Source organism: Alternaria triticimaculans (assembly GCF_023758025.1).
Source record: "Alternaria triticimaculans strain BMP 0046 chromosome Unknown scaffold_1, whole genome shotgun sequence".
Classification (NCBI taxonomy): domain Eukaryota; kingdom Fungi; phylum Ascomycota; class Dothideomycetes; order Pleosporales; family Pleosporaceae; genus Alternaria; species Alternaria triticimaculans.
In genome coordinates this window covers 4,466,994-4,485,962 of record NW_026055958.1, presented here as the reverse complement: position 1 = coordinate 4,485,962, position 18,969 = coordinate 4,466,994, and the positions used below count along the sequence as shown (strand labels likewise).

The 18,969-nt window shown below is 52.9% G+C and overlaps 8 protein-coding genes across 8 annotated transcripts; 1 reads left to right on the top strand and 7 right to left on the bottom strand.

Annotated features, from left to right (window-relative positions):
- Positions 1-1,715: 1,715 nt before the first annotated feature.
- Positions 1,716-2,765, bottom strand: J4E78_001484 (uncharacterized protein; the record flags this gene model as incomplete). The annotated part of the gene is made up of 1 exon (XM_049362143.1): positions 1,716-2,765. One exon carries the CDS (start codon positions 2,763-2,765, stop codon positions 1,716-1,718), a length of 1,050 nt encoding a protein of 349 aa, XP_049227426.1.
- A 198-nt stretch (positions 2,766-2,963) lies between these two features.
- J4E78_001483 (uncharacterized protein) lies at positions 2,964-4,037 on the bottom strand (the record flags this gene model as incomplete). The annotated part of the gene is made up of 1 exon (XM_049362142.1): positions 2,964-4,037. The coding sequence occupies one exon, from the start codon at positions 4,035-4,037 to the stop codon at positions 2,964-2,966; it is 1,074 nt and encodes a 357-aa protein (XP_049227425.1).
- Positions 4,038-4,602: 565 nt separating this feature from the next.
- On the bottom strand, positions 4,603-7,165 carry J4E78_001482 (uncharacterized protein; the record flags this gene model as incomplete). The annotated part of the gene is made up of 4 exons (XM_049362141.1): positions 4,603-5,939; positions 5,987-6,491; positions 6,740-6,778; positions 7,160-7,165. 4 exons carry the CDS (start codon positions 7,163-7,165, stop codon positions 4,603-4,605), a joined length of 1,887 nt encoding a protein of 628 aa, XP_049227424.1.
- A 269-nt stretch (positions 7,166-7,434) lies between these two features.
- On the bottom strand, positions 7,435-9,074 carry J4E78_001481 (uncharacterized protein; the record flags this gene model as incomplete). Its single annotated transcript, XM_049362140.1, has 4 exons — positions 7,435-7,605; positions 7,656-8,116; positions 8,163-8,473; positions 8,632-9,074. 4 exons carry the CDS (start codon positions 9,072-9,074, stop codon positions 7,435-7,437), a joined length of 1,386 nt encoding a protein of 461 aa, XP_049227423.1.
- Positions 9,075-10,736: 1,662 nt separating this feature from the next.
- Positions 10,737-12,121, bottom strand: J4E78_001480 (uncharacterized protein; the record flags this gene model as incomplete). Its single annotated transcript, XM_049362139.1, has 3 exons — positions 10,737-11,064; positions 11,122-11,582; positions 11,642-12,121. The coding sequence occupies 3 exons, from the start codon at positions 12,119-12,121 to the stop codon at positions 10,737-10,739; spliced, it is 1,269 nt and encodes a 422-aa protein (XP_049227422.1).
- A 1,441-nt stretch (positions 12,122-13,562) lies between these two features.
- J4E78_001479 (uncharacterized protein) lies at positions 13,563-15,209 on the bottom strand (the record flags this gene model as incomplete). Its single annotated transcript, XM_049362138.1, has 1 exon — positions 13,563-15,209. One exon carries the CDS (start codon positions 15,207-15,209, stop codon positions 13,563-13,565), a length of 1,647 nt encoding a protein of 548 aa, XP_049227421.1.
- Positions 15,210-16,100: 891 nt separating this feature from the next.
- J4E78_001478 (uncharacterized protein) lies at positions 16,101-17,117 on the top strand (the record flags this gene model as incomplete). The annotated part of the gene is made up of 2 exons (XM_049362137.1): positions 16,101-16,567; positions 16,640-17,117. 2 exons carry the CDS (start codon positions 16,101-16,103, stop codon positions 17,115-17,117), a joined length of 945 nt encoding a protein of 314 aa, XP_049227420.1.
- Positions 17,118-17,209: 92 nt separating this feature from the next.
- On the bottom strand, positions 17,210-18,460 carry J4E78_001477 (uncharacterized protein; the record flags this gene model as incomplete). The annotated part of the gene is made up of 1 exon (XM_049362136.1): positions 17,210-18,460. One exon carries the CDS (start codon positions 18,458-18,460, stop codon positions 17,210-17,212), a length of 1,251 nt encoding a protein of 416 aa, XP_049227419.1.
- Between the last annotated feature and the right edge of the window lie 509 nt (positions 18,461-18,969).

Below are 18,969 nucleotides of genomic sequence, written 5' to 3'. Positions count from 1 at the left end.
GAGTCAAAAAAGAGTATGACAGCGACCAGCGGCCTTCGAAAAGAAGCACGCAGATTCGGATTTCCATGCAGATTGCATCTTGTCAACGCCTGGCCTTGAGGGTTCTCCGCAATGTTCCGAGACTGGAGTTGATCGTTCCTGCCTGGCGGCTTCGAAGACACTGAAATGCAGACCCTAACGCGAAGCAAGGGCTGATAGTCCACTACTTGTGTTAACACATTCTTTGCTACACAACTATCAGTGAGGGTATCACTTACATATGTAGGCAACTACTCCCTAGGCTGCGCCATCCGTCTGTTCTGCAATTGGAGTGAGCTGCATCCATTCAATGGCTTCAATCATCGCCAAACGTCAGATTCGCCATGGGTACGGCATTGAAGCCGCCACCCTGACCATTCGACTACCCGGTACCTATAATTCATACGACCGATATCTGCGCTACCTTTGTGTGCACGGCCATCAATGCGCAATTCACGCTGTGTTGCTGGTCCACACCGTTGGACAGTGCATTCATGGTGCTCCCTTTACCGATACATACAATGCCTAACCCCATTGGATCTCACGATCATAGTTCGCCTAAGTCTCCGCACCAATTTCTCAACTCCGTCAAGAAGCGTAGCGAAAGTTAACTAGGGTCTTCCGCAGCATATCGAAAATCAAAATCATCGACCGCTCCAATGTCGAATTCTCCATTTTTCACGACCTTGCCAACCGAAGTCCGCGATATCATCTATGACTACCTCTGGAGCGATACAAAGACCTTTGTCCAGCGGTATGATACCAAAGACTACAAGGTAACCTATGACCGAAGGCACGACTCGGTTGAAGCACCATCTGCTGTTGACAAAATCCCATGGCTTCTTACCAGCAAGCAAATGATGCGCGAAGGCATCCGGCAGCTACACCAGAAGTCAACGTGGCACCTGGATAATCGACTGTCAGATACATATCCCCAAAGCTATATCTTAGACGCCATCGCTCCATCAGAGTGCCACACGCACGAGATCTTCATCCAGTGCGACTGGCCGATGATCTTCGATGACGTGAACCGAGTCTATCGGCTCAGCGAAGTAGCACGGGCTGAGATCAATAGAAGCGCTGCGACGGCTAATGTATCGACTCCGCTAGACACTGTTTGCATCAAACTCGTCCGCCCAACCAATGAACGACTAGCTGCCAACAGCGCGGCAGACTTTAGCTTTAACCTCTATGGCCTCGAAATCTTATCTAGTCATGCCGAGCTTCGTCGTCTCCAGGTTCACCTCGTTGGCGTCGTTGATGACACTAAAATGCTTGTGTGGTATTGGAGTTTGCGGGGGGAGACCGACAGCGCAAACAAAGCTAGGCGTCTGGAAGATCATTACTTAGATGCTTGGAAGAAAGAGCTCTCTCGTGCGGCTGAGCTCATAATTCCCAAGAGTAAGCGCACTGGATACATGAAGGAGTTTACCAAGAACGATGGTGACCGTTGTCTGGAGTGGGTTTGGACGTTCGAGAAACAAAAGTCAAACCATTGAGCTTAGTAGATGGTGAGGAGAACACGTGCAAGTTTTCGAGCAGAACATACACAGTGTAGTTTATACATTTCGAGGGACTCAAATAGGACAACTTGTAGGATTCTAAGCACACAGGAACAAGATCTGTCGCAGATAAGAAAACGCTTAATGTTGAGATCTAAGCATCTCTTAACATAGAAATGATATTGGGCTAGCCACCTAATTATTCGCAGGCTGACCCTTCAGAACGTCCTTGACGATGTCGCTCAACTTTACTTTCCCTTCAGCAACCTCATCAACCGAGTCCCGCACCTCTTCCCACTCCTCATTCCTGACTTTCCCCAATTTCTCCTTAGCGAATACCCCGATAGCAGCCCATACGCCCTCCAAGTCTCGCGCATCCCGCTGCATAAACTTCCTCACCTCTTCTGGCGCACCATCTTTGAGATACGTTCGCACGAGCCTTGTCATCTTCCCTCCTGGCTTGCCATCGTATACATTTTCATGCTCGTAGCACCTATCGATGAGCTTTCGAATCAAAGAGGCCAGAGCTTCGACATCTTCTTCCTCTGCCCGAGCCTTGCGTTCAAGCCCATCTGGAGAGTCCGTAGGATCATGGATGCAGCTCTTCGCAAATCCTACGAGACTGATTTTAGGTCGTTTAGCAATGGTAGCCTCGCCATTCTTCTCTTCTTCGTAGGGAAAGCTGATAAGAATGTCCTCCGCTAAAACACTGCCATGTGTGATAGTCGGTTTACATTCGCGGTGTAGGAAGTAGATTGTCTCGTAGAGCTGCGTAATGACAAGCCAGAGTAGGCATTTTGGAAGCTTATCCCTAGTATCGAACACGAAGAGTCCTTCAAGATCACTAGATACTGGTGAGCTTGCCATGACCAGCCAACCCGGTTCCCCCTGGGCCATGGCTTCCATGTCGTAGTGGTCTAATACCTCGATGCAGTGCTCACCACCGCTGCGAGGATACGCTTGGCGGCGTATCTCTTGGAGAATGCGTAATTCGGAATGCATCGTAGGCTGGGTAGAGCCTTCTCCGGGAATCTTTACTGCAACGACGCGCCTAAGGAGTGCATCGACGACTGAGTCCTCTTGGGCGTTCGCAGCCAGTTTGGAACGCGCATCATCGATGTCGGAGGTGGGAACACACAGACTGACAAAACAGTACGTAGACGAAGCAGCGTCACGAAGCCAGGTGTATTTTTCGGGCATCTGTGGGGGCCTGTCGCCCGAAGCGTCGTTGAGTGCTTCAGACATTCTAGTGTGGACCGCTGTGAGTAGGGTCGAATTTTGTGGATGTGATGAACACCGAAGGAGCGATGATGCCTTAATAAAGCGTGCCAGAAGTTTGTGACTTTCGTCACAATAGCACAAACCATCGTCGTGCGTGCGCATCATTCGCAATCAACGTCCAGCAAGCCTCTTCTTCATGGTCTTCGTCTCATTTGTCTGGCATCATCTGGCGTCGCACTCCCTAAGCTTTGCCCTATACCACGGCTTAGCAATCTTAGCAATCTCAATCTTCAACGCCGCCTCATCCACCCCATGCTCTTTGATATGTCCCTTCTCTTCCTCCAAAATATCATGTTGTATCCACTTCAAAAAATCGCCGAGTGCTCTCACACCCCGCTGTACACCTTTCTCGCGCAGCACATCCCAGCCTTGGTCTAACCGCTGCTGTGAACACCACGCAACTGCTACCGTTGCGGCTGCTTTTCTTCGCTCTTTGACGATATCGGAGCCTTCATGTGGCTTTGGAACGCGGAAGAAAGTGGGTTTGAATTTTCCTCCTTTACTTTTGAACCAGAGAGAGGTGTCGGCGTTGTACTGGGGAGCGACGGGTTTCCAGACAATGCCCTCGCCCAAGCCATATATACCGAAGGATGATGCAAAAGGACAGTGAGCGGCGACTTCTTCGGTCATGCGTTCGATTTCTGATACTGTACGCTCGTAGTCGTCCGGATAGAGTTTTGCGTGAAAGATGCCGGCTCTTGATGCGTTGTAGATGCCATGAGCCGGCAAAGAGATATCAGAGTATTCTTCGTCCTTCTGCCATGTACCATTGATGTTGACCGAGACGATGACGAAGCGACGTGATAGTTGTGCGATGGCGACGTCTTTCTGGATCTTCTCGCCTATCCATTCCCCAGCTACCACGACGGGCAAGTCTTCTTTCACTGTCTTGCTAGGGTTTAGCTCTTTCCATCTTTCCAGATACATGTCGCGTAATCCCATTATGACCTTGTTCTTCTCTGACATAGTTGCCGCAAACCCTTGGTTGTCTTTCTCAACGGACAGACCAACTAAATTTCGCGACTGGAAAACGATGCGATTGTTCGGGTATACTAGGATATCTGCGTGCGTGCCATGAAGCTTGACAGTACCCACGAAAGGTACTGGGTCCACAGTAATGTTCGCTTGTGGATGGGCAGGGTCGCGGTTCATGCGCCGCAGCTGCTCGATGATCTCGGGAATGTGTGTCGTAATCTTGGGGTACAGAGTGGACTGGGCGGGGTCTGTGTTGGCCATGATGGGTAAATCTGCTTCTGCGGAAGATTTCACACTGGTTCGACAGCCTCCTGGGATGGCTGAAAACGCCGCGATGACATCAAGTGCCGTCTTACTGTGCGGCGATCCGCCTGCGTTGCGCTGCGATTCTCCTGATCGTGGTTGATTGGTGCTGACATGAAGGTGTTTCTTGAAAGTCCACACATGAGATGAAAAATGTGATGAAGAGGTTTGTGAGTCAAGACAGGCGCAGCTGTATCGCTCAGAAGCTGCGGCGTTGCGACCCCGTTATCGATACGCGGCTGTCAGCACTACGATCTTCAACACGTCGCGGCACCTCGAACCTAGCGTATCAAAAACCATGTTTAAACGCGAATAACCGCTATCATGTGAACTGCCGACCGTGCCATCACAATTGACACAGCAAAGTTACGTTCGAGCTGCGATTTTCTTAGGCAAATTTGAATCATTGTATCAATCATGACAGCTAGTCTCTATAGCGTTGATTATGTGACATCATCCAATCTTCTAATGCGATTGCTCAAGCAGGTCATGAGATCTCTGCTAAATTCTACGTTCTAACCCGTCATGATGCTTCCACCTTCTTCCCGTCCGGTTGGCCATCCTTCTTCTTGTCGTCTTTGTGCAACTCCGGGTTTAGTGGATACTTGGAGTCATAACCGACTCTTTTGACAATACCCAGTCCTTTCGTCCTGCCCTCACGGAAGAGTATCCGATCGCCGACAGTTAAGTACTCCGGTCGCTGTACGAAGCGGAAGGCTACCTGTGCTCGGTCGCCGGTGCGGATGTACTGGCGGTCAATGTCGATGATGGCGCAGGTCTGGGACACTGGTCCAACGTGTAGCATAGCCTGATACTTTGTCTTGATAGTCGTCGCGTGCGACAAGATCAAGACTTCAGCAACGAACTCGCGGTACACTTTCGGGGCTGGTAATATGCCAGTCGTCGGGTCTGGCTTTTCAGCCTTGTGCAAAACGACCATGCCTTTTCGCACGTCTTTCCGCCGAACGTTGCGCAGTGCGAGACTAGCAGACTGGCCAGCGGAGCATCCTGGAACTTGTATCCGTTTGCGCTCGACGGAACGCACCTTTGTCGTTTGGAACTGCCCAAGACTGTCGGGACCGATCAAAACTGTGTCACCAGAATGTATTTCACCAGACTTGACAACACCTGAAACCACAGTACCAACGAAGGGTACCGAGAATGTGTCGTTGACGTGGAATTCCAGAGGAGCAGAGGCGTCGTAATTGCCGTGATGTGGTAGTGCGTTGAGGAACATGCGTACCAGGTCCAGGTTATGACCAGTGACATTAGAAACTTGGAAGATAGGACATATGCGACTCGACACAAATTGGGTAGCGGTGGTGATGCATTCCTCCCTATTGTTGATGAATACCGGTATCTTTCGCGCTCCTGGAGATTTGAGGATCTTGGAAAGCTGAGTTATAGTCTGTTCAAGGATCTGTGGTGGGCAAATGTCGATTTTGGTGATAACGACCATGACGGGGACGTTGAGCGCAAGAGCGATTCCGAGATGCTCTTTACTCATGCCCACTAAACCGTTGTTTGCCGCGATCATCAACAGACAGTAGTTGGGCTCGCTGGACAGCAGCCCAAAGACGGTAGTCCGCAAGTATCTCTCGTGACCAGCGAGATCAGTGAAGCTGATGACTTTGGCGGATCGCCGTCCGATCTCTTCCCAAGTAAGTTTTCGACCTGCGACGTTCGACACAACGACTTCGCTCTTGCTGTCAAAGCCCATTATCTCCATGCCGACTGAGCTGGTTCGACCACTCTCGATTTCGTGTTTGTGGCGGAAGAGGTTGACGCGCGCTTTTCCGCGGCCATCGTCGAGGCCGCCTTTGACGAGGACACCGAGCATGGTACTTTTGCCAGCGTCGACTGTCAATCGTCAGTGTATATTCTCAATTGCGCCGGTAAACACTCACCGTTTCCTACAACTGCTATCCTCGTCTCGATCACGTCGTCGACACTCTGCGGCTGTTGTCGCAAGATCATCTTGCCACTTAAGCCAAGCTCCTTCGCATTGCGAGGTCCGACTTCGACGTCACCGCCAACGTTTCGCGTCATGAGCATCTTGTAGTCGGCTTTGATCTTCTCGCAGGCGACTCGTATCCTCTCCAAGGCAAACTTCCACTGGTCCTCAGTGAAGCCCATGGAGTCACCGCTGTCTTCCAGGCCAACATCGAACAGGGCCTCCCCATGGCCCTCGGCCAGGCGCCCCTGGATATGCTCAGCGAGCGCTGCGACGTTCTCTTCGGCGGAGTCGGTAAGGAGCGTCCTTAGGCGGATGTGCGCCTTGTTGTCATCGGAGAGGCCGAGCTCATCGAGGATGCTCAGCTCATCGTGGTCTTCGAGGACGGCGGGGGCTTGGCCTGGCGGTCGGCGCAGCGCCTGTTGTTTCTGGACGTAGTCGGCGAATTCGCTGAGCGCCTGGTATGTACATTAGCTTGAGTACGTCTTCTGGAGCCTCAATGGGTGATCCGTCTAAAGTACGATGCGATCGCCTTCGTGCTACAGGAAGCCACATTTCCCTGGTTGTACTACTCGGCGCAAACCGTGAGCCAACGGAATTGGTTTTTCCCGTACCATACTCGTTGCAGTATAAGAAAGCCGAATAGGTCTGGGTACAACCGGGGTACAGCTTGGGGTAGACGGGCTTCCCTTGGGTTGTTACTCACAGATTCGCCCTTCCGCCGCTCAGCTGGGCTCTGCTTAGGCTCGTGTCGGGAGGCCATATTATGCGAAATAGCACGTGATTATGAAATATCCACCGGTAAACCTAGGCTGAAGGTATTCGTAGCGACCGATGTACGTGGTGTGATGTAGGTATGAATGTGGGGTTGGGGCTGTCAGGACGTGTTCCGTAAACACCGCCGTATTAATAAGACGTTTGGTATTCGCGGGAGCTGGAAGGAGTGTGAATATTCCATGAGTTGTCTTGCAGTGAGCATCGAAGGGTGGCAAGTGCTGGAATGGCGCTGGCAATGGCGATGAGGAGCTGCTAGGAAGATCCGGGGGCCTACTTATCGATAGAAGGCCGCCGGAGCCATGACGCTGAGACTCACGCGGTAGCGCGTCTTGACTCATCCCAGAACCACCACCATTACACCACTCACAGCCTCCGTGGTGGTCCACAATCACCGCGGCGTCATCCGTAGTGTTGTCGCTACAGTCATACGATACGTGTTTACGCCCTCGCATCGCTGAGTTTACGCGAGTCATCACTAAAAAGGGCGGAACACGAAAATGTCACGACTAGGCAGCACTCCAACAAAGGCGCACATGATAAAGAAGGCACAAAGTAAATGCATCATGGTTTGGCTATGAATTACAAGAGAACGGGTCGTGCCGTCGACGAGGGAAGCATGCCCTCTCATGATGCCGCAACACCTCGTTCCCCGCAGTACTTCTCCACCTCTTTCCTCAGCGACTCGCGCTGGTGGTTGACTGTGTCCATGATATCGCTGACACCGTTGATCGTCTTGCAATACTCAAAGGTCTCCGCCATTTGCATGAGTACCGCTGTCAGCTGGTTGGGTAGCCACTATCACGCGTCAGTAAGAGCAAGGATCGTCGAGCCAAGGAAGCACTTACAGTCACGATCGGGCTGCCACCTGTCGCAGTCGGGTGCGAAGTGTGCTTGAGGATGTACTCGCGGGTGAAGCACCAATGCCGCCAGCGGAAGTCGCGAACTTGATCAAGAGCTTGGAGATAGAGCGCGGCCGACACGGAGTCGCCTTTCGCAAACTCGCGCACGCCCGACTGCTGAGCGCAATCACGAACAGCCTCCAGGAACTCGCGGTGGTTGCCAGGGCGATACTGGCGGAAGTCCTTCAGAATGTCTGTGAGGGGTGTCTCCGGCATCTGCACCTGAAGCAGGTTGTCGCACATGGGAATCATGCTGTCGTTGGCACCAGACTCGCCGCGGAAAGACATTGGCTCTTCGCTCACGCCCTCGTATATCACACCATTGGGAAACATGGATTGCGATGTGATGCCAAAGATGAACGTACGGAAGTTGGTGTAGCCTTGGGGCTTGCTACGATTCCACATGGCTAATCTCGTCAGTTGCGAATGCATGCACTCAAGCAATGCACTTACTGTTCATTACGGCGTTGACGTTCCTGAGACCACCCACCAGGGTACGAAGGCCGTCGTTGAATCGCTCTCGATCCTTACCCAGACAGCTCTCAAGCATCTCAGAGGCACCTGTGACAAGCGCACCAGACTCTTTGACCATAGCAATGTGGACGAGAACGAAGCCCGCCTCGGATGAGGTGGGATCCAAACCGTGCTCGAAAGCGCGGATCAGGCGAAGGTTGTCGTACTCGAGGCCCCGTGATGGATCTTCCAGACGGTAGTTGAAGAGCGCATACGATCCAGCATACTCCATGAACGGCTTGAAGCCAGCACTGCGCACGCGGTAATGTCAGCCATGTCGTCTACCCTATGATGTATTGTGAAGGTGACTGCGTGGCCAGGTTCTGTTTGGAAGCTGCCATGCCAAGCTAAGGAGACGAGGACATAAGACCAGGACCACATGAGGATAGGAGAAAGTATTGCCACTTACATCTCAGCAACCTTGACGATGGGTAGTGCGATACATCTCGGCAGCGATTGTCGACCCAGACCATACTCCTCTCCCCTTACATGCCTCTCATGGCAAGGCTCGAAGAGATATGCAGAAGCCAAGAAAGAGTAGTCACGATACAGGGCGTTCATGACAACCAGGTCATCGCGATACTTCTCTACCTCTGGGGTAAGGTCAGGAAGCTCCTTGAGTACGGTGTCGCCGAAGGTGAAGCTGGCAAGTAGGCCTGGCTCTCCTGACAGTGTCTTGATGGGCATGCGTTGCAAGATAGACTCAAGAGCAGCGAACTCCTTTGGTAGTTCAACGATAGGCTCTTGACGAGGAAGGAAGCCACGTGTGGTGGATACCATGAAGGCGGGGAGGGTGCGGTCATCAGGACGGGTGTCCTTCATGACAGGGAAGTCGAAGGTTGAAGAAGACATGGTGCAAAGAGGTATTGAAGAGAGAGAGAAGTCAAAGATGCTGAAGGTATTCAGGCTTTGATCCTGGAGATCTGGTCCGAGCGCCGAATGTTGGAGTTGGAATGAATTGAAACTTCTGTCAACAGCGACGGCGACTGCGAGCTTATATCCTACGAGGCCGGAATCAAAACCGGCCACGGAAAACCACCGGCCTCGTCAAGATAAGACGTACGTAATGGCTGGATCACTTGTCTCCATCAGCAGACTTTGGCCCGAAGACATCCTGCGATGCCTGGCCTCGATCCAGAGGTTCCCCCTGATGTCCTCGATGAGTTGGGAGGGTAGGCTCGTCGCCGCCAAGACTTGTGTCAAGCAGAGGAAGAGGGCGAAGGTACCGCAACGGAGGCTACTTGCCTATTGCTTGAGATGTCTATGGAATATTGGAATGAAATATTCATCATGCTGTCAAGTTTCTTTTCGCAACAAAGGAGGTGCGCAGCTGGTGATCCAGTCTCTTTTCACGAAGTCTACAATGTATTACTATCGACTGGAAGTTAAGATTACAACACGTTTATATCTATTGCGACACTCGAAACCCTTTCATATCACGGAACATAAGTTCTGGGCTATCCAAGGCAATTGCAACGACTTTCTTCTTGCCAGTTCTCAAAGGCAACCATCACGATGCCGACTACGGCGGTGACAACGCCATCTGAGTCGGCCCGATCGACACCATCGCACACCAAAATGGCCAACACACGTACAGTCGCGATGAAAACAATTCGCAACGACTGCAACAAATCACGGCCCAGGGTTTATTTGATGACACACACGACATGCCTCTGTGATGGTGTTCGATGACTATCACGAGTGCTAACAGCGGCTCGGTTGGGAGCCAACCAGAAAAACTACCGAAGAAAAAGGGCCGCGGAGAGCCGCAGAATCGGCCCAACATGCGCCTCTGGTGGGTCCGATTCGACTGCTGTGATTGGTCTGGCCGGAATTGTACCTCGACTCCTACATCAGATGCATCAACAATTCGATACCTTTATACACATGAAACAGGTTGAAACTAGACTAGTTTATTGGAAGATGATCTTGAATGCCTCCTGGATGCGTTCCAAATTTTGATCGAAGAGTTCAGCACCTTCTGCAGCCGGCAAACGACACTGCTACACCAGATGTTGTTAATTCCGGCCTCGTATTCCTGCTCGCTGAGAGACCTCACTAGTTCGTCCCTACCGTTCAGATTGGACGCAGGGGGTTAGAAGCGCACTGATAACGACTTCTCTACCGTGCACGCCCTACCACGCCCTACAACGGAGTGGACCCCGCGGTACTGTGCAACGTTCTCTGGCTCAACGTCATGGTTTTGACGCTGCGAAGTCGGCTATCGTTCCTTATCGTGTCCACAGATTCGATAATCACGAAGCAGAAATGTTTTGCAACAAGACGGAGACATTGGAAACAATTACTGTATTGAGAAGAGGTCACTAACTACCTAGGTACGCTGTAGCACTTGCTCATTATCCAATTTTGGCGTCATTACAACTACGCCGCTAACGAAAACACCTCAAACAAATCTAAGTGGTGTACCATCTATACGTGCGCATTCGTATGCAGACCCTTGTCTCAACCCACAACCGTCGCATCCTCCTCTCCGTCACTTCATCCCCCTCAACTCTAGACAAGCGCAGCAGCAATCCCCATAGCACCAGCAACAGCCATACCCGCACCAGGCAGCATCGCCATGGCAGCACCAGTGTAAGTTTCCATAGGCGAGCCAGTGGTTGAAGCGTCAACATCCGAGGTAGCTGTCGCAACAGCAGCAACGGTCTTGAGGAGTTCGGGTGTGGTCGTGTAGGTCATGAGGTCACCACCGAAAGCGAGAGAAGCGCTAGAGAAGGGGAGTTCAGAGACGGAAGATGCGCCTTCGAAAGCAACGCGGTCGGAGGCTGGGGCAGATGGGTCTAGAGAGGCGCGGTCGAAAGGAGCGAGAGGGTTGAGGACACTGTGAGTCGAGTTAGTATGTGTGATAATTGGTAAGGGGTGAAAAGAGAAGACTAACCCATCAATAACATGCGCCACCCCATTAAAAAGAATACTATTAGCAAACACAATCTCCGCGCCATTAACCCACGCCCTCCCATCCTCCAGCACCGTAAACACCAACTCCGCACCTTGAAGACTCTTCACCGTAACATTACCCAGCGCAGTCGAGAAGATAACATTACTAGGAATAATATGGTACTTGAGCACCTCCTGCAGCGTCGCCTGGTCCGCGGATTCGAGCACCGAGCCGATGGCTTCAAAGGCCGCGTTGGTGGGCACGAAGATGGTGAAGTCGGAGATGTTGAGGCCGGTGGATGAGGGGTCCGAGAGGCCGAAGTCGATGGCGAGGGAAGCGGCTGAGAGGGCGGCGTTCATGGCGAGGTAGCCGGAGCGGTAGGTGAAGAGTTGGAAGGGCGCGCCGAAGGAGAGGACGGTGTCGATTTTGTGGAGGGTTATGCCGGCGCCGAGCATGATGTCCTGGGGAGTTGTGTTAGTGTCGTTGGTGAGGAATTGGGTGTGTAATGATGGATACTTACAGCTTCAGTAACGGTGGAAATAGTCTGTTCTCCAGAGATGACACAGACATCTTCTCCATTCTTGACGAGCTCATTGTAGGCTCCGCCCGTAAAGTTGGAGAAAGGCTGGATTTCGTTCACATACGAGCTATCGAGGAGTGTCTGCGCAAACGTTGGAATATCGGTGATGACGCTGGCTGGGTAGACGCCCTTGAAAACGTGGTTGGCGAGCAGGGCGCCGATGGCAATGGTGTCGTTCTTATTCTCGATGGCTTGGCCTTCGGGGACATCGCGGGGTACGGCTGCGAAGGCATCGTTTGTAGGAGCGAAGATGGTGATGTTGGAAGCGGCAGAGAGCGTTTCTGCAAGGCCATCTACGAGGCCGACGAGCTCGAGGAGAGTGCTGAGGTCGGGTTGTGAGGCCAGGAGAGCGCCAATGTCGCCTTGGGCTACGCTGGTGCCTGCCAGAATGGCATAAGAGAGGACTTGAGATGGACGCATGGTGATCGTTGGAGGATGAGGAGGTGCTGGAGAAGATACTGCTCAAAGGCCCTAAAGTCAAAGATGCAATGCTGTGATATCGTCCTCAAGCCCAAGGACGAGGCTCTTTTATACGTCTTCCCTCCCCATGATCCAGACTCCACCCAACCTCTCCATCCACCACTGCACCCTCATCTCACTCACCGGTCACCCTTTCCTGCATGCTTACTTCCATGACATCTTCGACTTCTGCCAGCCAAGACATGGCATTTCGTATCCGGCAGTGCACGATCAATGCAACCTGTGGCAAATATAGCACCGCCCTGCTCTACTTCCACTGCAAAGACGTGGTACTAGGCACTTTCGAGGTTGTCGACTCATAATGACTAGGTCGCCTGGATCCAGAAGTGCACGATCAAAGCAGCATGCTCCAAATATAGCATCATCAACCACAGTAGGTATCGTGGTGACTTTACTAGAACACCTAGGCACTCTTGACCTCTCAAGCCAAGCATCTGCTTGATCTAACAGCCCTATGCCTTGCCTTCCCAGTGTACGATGTGGCGAATCAGCAGGGGCGGCAGTGCGGGAAGCGTGCATACCGGTATCCACTTGTCGTGCTGCCAACAACCGTCACTAGACACACGATGGGGCTAGGGTGAACGGCAGGAACTCGCCAGAAGTCGTGGGTAAATGTACTTGTGGGGGTAACCAAAAATAACGTTGTGGCGTCGTGGGTGGAGGGTGGAGGGTGCTTGTGCAAGGCGAGAGTTAAGATGGGAGGAGAGAGTGAGGGGAGTGGAGATGTAAGCGAGAGGGTACTAGGTGTTGCGATAGCGAGCTGCTCGCCTGATGACGCTAGACTATAAAGGGTAGCATTCTTTGGTGACAGACGTTTCGATCCGCTCTGTATACAGTACTTGGATATTACACCGACCTTAACGAACGTATACACAAGGTAACTGCTAAACAAGAGCAGCACCAGATCACCGCGACACATGGTGAAGCAACGAGCAACAGCGCAGGGCGTTTTCTCATGCAGGAACGGAGAATCCTCCCTACCGTCATTAGCGTACGCGGACGAGACCAGCGGACTTTAGCCAGGTTGCCTACTGCGAGATTGCGTGTCAGCTGAATGTGTATTCGAACATGTATGCGCGACAACTACATCATCAGACAGCCAGAACACCAAGCCGCAACCATAGAGAAACATTTCCGTGTATTTGCAACGTCATCTCATCAAGCACCTGGCGAAAAAACACCGATGCAGGATGGCTGACGGCCAGAACGTGGCTGAACCACGCTTATGCACGCGACATGCGGCAGCAAGCATCCATGGACATGTGCACCAATCAACAGCAACACGACGGATGAACCGATCGACACCAACGGCCAAAGTTCGCCGTGCCATCTGACTTCAGAAGACGTTGCAATTCTATAATATACCACCGTATAATGCGATTTAGTTAACTAGATTTGCCTCGTACCGCTGCAGAATAGCCGTGTAATCGTTGTACCACTGCTCCAACCAACTCGTCGCATCAAACATACGTGTGGTGAAGCAACTCAAGGTGGGATCCAACACCTTCATATACATGACCAAATTGCGCATTTTGAGTCCAAATTCCTCGATGCGGAAACAATTATTCGGTAGGCATTGACCGTACGTGTTGGCGGGGTCGGTCGAAGCCACCATGACGGTGACGAGCACGAAAAGCGAGTATATGACTGTTGGTGCGAAGCAAAATGATGGGAAATTAACAAGCAGAGCTGGATCCATTTCTGCGGCCGTGTCGAGGACGGCATGGCAGTTCTGGACGAGGGCTTCGAGACTCGTTTTGAGAGGCGCGATGATGATGGTTGGCTTGGGGAAGTCTTTGACGGGTATGCGGCCGGGGATGAAGGGCGCAGCGAAGGAAGCTTTGTTCGTGGGTGTGTGCAGGACAAGCTCGTACAGGTGAACCATGGCTGCGTGCCACCACACTTTGAGAGTCTGAGACGTTGCAAGGCTAGGTGGGATGTGAGCGACCCATGCTTCGAGCTTGTTCTTCATGGTCTCGATTACGGCATACGTGTTGTAATCGTTGCCGTCTACAAACGTAGCGATCTGGCAGAGGTATAGTTGATTGGATATTTCCTGGTCCAGTTGCGTAATGCGAACGAGCTGACAGAGTAGCATGTCGGAAGCATCTCCTTGGCTTTCCAGGTGCAGGAGACACTCCTCGTGGTAAGCGTTCCAAGGGTATGGATTCGGCCTGCGCGTACTGATCGACGAGCTTGAGAGTGCCATGTAGCAGGCTAGCCAGGTACGTCGTGCCTCCAGCGATCCCGCGTCCTGATGCCGGCAGAAGTAGGCTGGGGGAGTGGGCTGCAGCGAGTTTCCCGCGATGCCCACATCGATAGCCATATCTGCGGCTAGCTGCAGGATCTGGTAACAACTGCCCATTAGACCTCTTCGCGGAAGCTTGTTCCAGTACGTGGCTATGAGCAGCGCCTGCACAAGTTCCAGCGATCTTTGTCCTCTGCCTAAAACTTCTTCGCCGAGGACATGCATACTTTCGCGTATTATCTCATCGTGCGTCTCTAAATCTAAGCCTTGCGCCTCTTGCGTAGTTGTGTATGCTACGATGCAGAGAAGTAGGATGGGAGCTTTTGTGCGGAGATATTCGAGATCCCCGGACAGGCGTATGACGGGCCATGCCGATCCTGCTCGGTGCGCATAGAGTTGAATAAGGTTATGTTGCTGGATAGGTGAGATGCGCGCGTCAAGGAACGACAAGATGGCTTCGTAGTGGTTGTCTGTCAGGCTACCGGGAGACCGGCCTAGCGTGTTGGTGGAGAGTCCGCCAGGGGAGCGACTTGGCGTTGGGCTGTTGTTGCTTTGTTTCTGAAGCAGATTGCTGAGTTCTTGAATTTGCGCCTCTAGTTCTTGAATGCGGTTGCGCTGGAGGCGCGGTGCTGCAGGGACGCATTCCAGGTTGTTGCGGGTGCATCTTTCACAGCTTGCCGCGTCAGGATTGGTGCTGATGTCGCACTTGATCTTTAGACGATGGCACTCTTCACAAGCGCGAAGACGCTTCCTCATGATCTTGTCTTCTTGTTTAGCCATGATAGAGGTATCCAGCTGTAGTCTATCGTGGGGTTTTGTCTATGACAAAGTGACTTTACGCCCCGGGAAAGCGCGCTTGGTTCATGACTGCAGGTGGCTGTGCCGTATACCAGTACCAATACAGCGTGGCGTTTTGGAGACGGTATTCGTTCGGATGGCCCGGTATGTCAGTTGATGTAGATGCAGTGGAGGTTAGAGCTGGATGAGAGCATTTGAAGCTGCTCCCAAAAGTTGTATCTTTCGTTGCCATCTTTCGGCATGGTCTTGCCGGTCAGCTGAAATTGCAGAAGGCGGACAAGTTGCCTGATTGGGTCTTGCCAATTCTGCCATGGAGATAGGCGGATTTACTGCATCATCATGGCATTGTCGAAGTTTGCCTGCTTGTATGACCAAAGCAATGGCTCTATGCCAGAATGTACGGCACTGCTAGTACATACGGTCGATCAAGACAGCGAGTACGCGATACTTGTTTGAGCGATAGAATGCGAGTTTCCGTACGTACGGTACCTCTCACGCGATCTTCGGAAAGCAGGCCAGGATATTGGTATCGCTCTCTGAGCATATAAAGGCAAGAACAGGCGCGTATATGAAAAGACCATATCGATGGCTAGCATGCCAAAGTAGCAGACCAGACCATCTCCAACCCCACGGGCACAGCACCTCCCCCACTCCCCCAGACGAAGCTTGCTCAAAACAAGCTTGGCGGCCAAGACCCCGCACGCTTACCCTTCCCCAGCCTATCGCCATCATCACTCTGCCCAACTTTGCGCCGCGGCTGATGCTGGCGCGCCCGCGCAAAGGGGAGCGTCGTCGTGCCATGCCAACTCTCCCGTTGCATTCGTCCCTAGGTTACCACCGCCATCTCCCCATCCCCACCCCATCAATCCCGCGATGAAGCCCCCAAAGTCACTCCTCAGCCGCCTCCCCGGCATACGCTGGACACCGTCCGACATCCCGTCCACCTCCACCGACCCGTCGACCCCGAAGCCTAAATCGCGGAACCCGTTTTCGCTCAAAGCCGCGCCGCCAGAGCACGGCACCGTACGCCCACGCGCATCCACCATCAGTCTAACGTCCGAGCCTGATGTCGATATGGATGCGCGCACGCACGCGCAGGGCCAGAGCGACTTCTTCACGCGCTTGCCGTTGGAGCTGCGGCAGTTGGTATACGAACACGTCATGGGCGCGGAGATTGTGCATCTGACACTGAGCACGAAGAAGAAGCGATTTGGCCATTTCCTGTGTGACAGCGAGGGAGACGGCGGGAGGGAGTACATGTGTCGCGTGCTGGTGTTTGGGAAGAAGGGCGCGAGATTGTATCCTGGTGGGCCGACTGTGCTGAGGGCTTGTAGGCGCATGTATGTTTTCTCCTCCCCTTCTCATGGCAATCACAATGGCATTGTGGAAACTGACTGTACTCTGCAATCTAGGTACTCGGAAGCGATCTCGTATCTGTATCGCGCGCATACCTTCTCCCTCCTCCATATCACGCATCTTCTCTACCTCCCCGCTTCGATCCCACAACCGCGCCTCGACTCGATCCGAACACTACATCTCCGCTGGGCCATTCGCGCGCTGCCTTATATGAGTCGCGGTCCTTCGAATCGCGTCGTGTATCGCGATGACACGGCGAATTGGGAGAAAGCGTGGAAGATAATAGCGAATATGCAGGGATTGAGGCATCTTCGGGTGATTCTGATGGATCCTAGCCCGCAGTGGCTCTGGCAGAGCGAGTGGATGGAGGTAGAGGATATGCTGCTGGATAGTGTGAGGATGGTGACGAAGCCGCGCGACGCTATCGTAGTGCTGCCGTATCCGAGTTGTAGGACGGACTGGGATATGGGTGAGAGTACGGTAAAGCTGAGGATCTTCGGCAACGCAAGTGATGCTTCGGAGGATGCCAAGTAAGACAAGATCACTTTGCGTTATGGCGAGCGAGGTCATTTGAGCGATGTATGATATATTTCTTCCTTGTTGGGATCTATATAAGGCTGTGCCGCCTACAACCCCATGCAGTTGGCATAGTAGGTTACTGAGGCGGGCCAATCCGAGAACATACCAATAATATGCACATCCCTTGCCAGTACATCGAGTACATCGTACATGTCACCATCGTTGTTGGTCCGGTTGGCAACGTACTGGTAGTAGTAGCCACCACCATCGATCTGCAGCCATCCACCGCGCTCAAACGACCACGCGATAATGTCCAAGTTGTGTTCCTGGCAAGCAATGGCATACTCGGAAGGCACAATCTTGTTGTCGTCGTCAAGCTTGGTGAGAGCGAACATAGCGGGCGCCATAATCTTAACGCCACGAGCAGCAAGCTCAGGGATGCTGGCAGTAGCATTGGCGTAGCCCTCGGGAGTATCAACGCGCTCGTCGAGGTACACAGCCTGAATACCAAATTCAGGCTCATTGTCGATCCAGTAGAAGACGTCGTCGGGCAGGAAAGACTGCAGCCAAACACGGCTCGGATCGATCTCGTACTCGCGGAACTTGTCGACTAGATCTTGAGCATACGCTTCCTGTGTGTATCCATCGAAAGGCATCTCAACCTCGGGGGTCTTGAGCTCGGGCGCGTACTTCAGACCCCAGCTGTCGACCAGGGGAATGTAATCGTCGACCGTCATGAGTTTGGGGCAGTCTTGCGCGTATAGATCCGAGCGGAAGTAGGGTGTGCCGTCCATGTATTCCTCTACCGTGGTGCCGTTGGGGTTGAAGCCATCCATCTTGCCGCAAAGAGTGCCGAACTCGTCCAGAGTGATATCCGAGGTGCAGCACTTGACCGACGCAGCGGTGCCATTGGCGGCGGGCGAGAAGGGGGTCGTGCACTTTTCGGCGAGGGTAGTGTTGAGGATATTCGTCGTGGTGTGCAAGTCGCATTGGGCGTGGCGGCAGACGAGCTGCTTGTCCTTGGTGAAAGCGACATCGCATTCGATCAGGCCAGCACCCATGCGATGCGCAGCCTTGTAACTCTGAAGAGTGTGCTCAGGGAACTGAAGCGGCGCTCCACGATGCGCAAGGACAAAATCCGAGGTCTTGAACTCTTGCTCCGAGCAGCTCTCCAGCTTCTCCTTCAACGGACTCTCGTCCATGTTGTCGACGAGGTAATAAGGCCGGACGCCGACTTGGACATTGAACTTGCTGTGCCCATGGCCATGACCATAGCCGTCTCCACGGGGAGCAACAACAGGTACAGCGGCAGCGGACGCGAGTCCGACGAGGACGGAGGTAGCAATGAAAGAGCGCATCTTGAGCAGATCTCAACCCCGAAGTATCCGGGAACCTGCAAGAGCGAACGGTTCCTGCAGGACAAGCATCCTGGCGGCCATGACGCTTCTTATCTGCGCCGGGAAAAGGCCAGAGATGCACAACACCTCGGATAGATCAAAGACGCCGAAGTACAGGACGCCGCACGGCTCGAGGTGTTCGAGCTGAGCTGCTCAGCTACTGCACGTGGTGGAGCTACCCTAGCTCGAAGCTCTTGGCTGTGCTTGAGGGCGGACGGAGAACGAGATGGTTGTGGAAAGCTATACGGGACGAGTTAGATCGCCAAGCTGCCAAGTCCACGCCGCCTGTCACGTTGATCAACGATGCGATAAGATACGCGCGCCGGCACAGCGGGCGGAGCAAGACCTGTTCAAGCCGCTGGTGGGAGCTTAGGTGCATGGTTCCTGTGCGTCACCGTCATGTTGTGCTTGGCTGCGTTTTGCTTCTTAGAGTCTTGTACTCCGACCAGGCGGTGACTTTGGCCCATCGT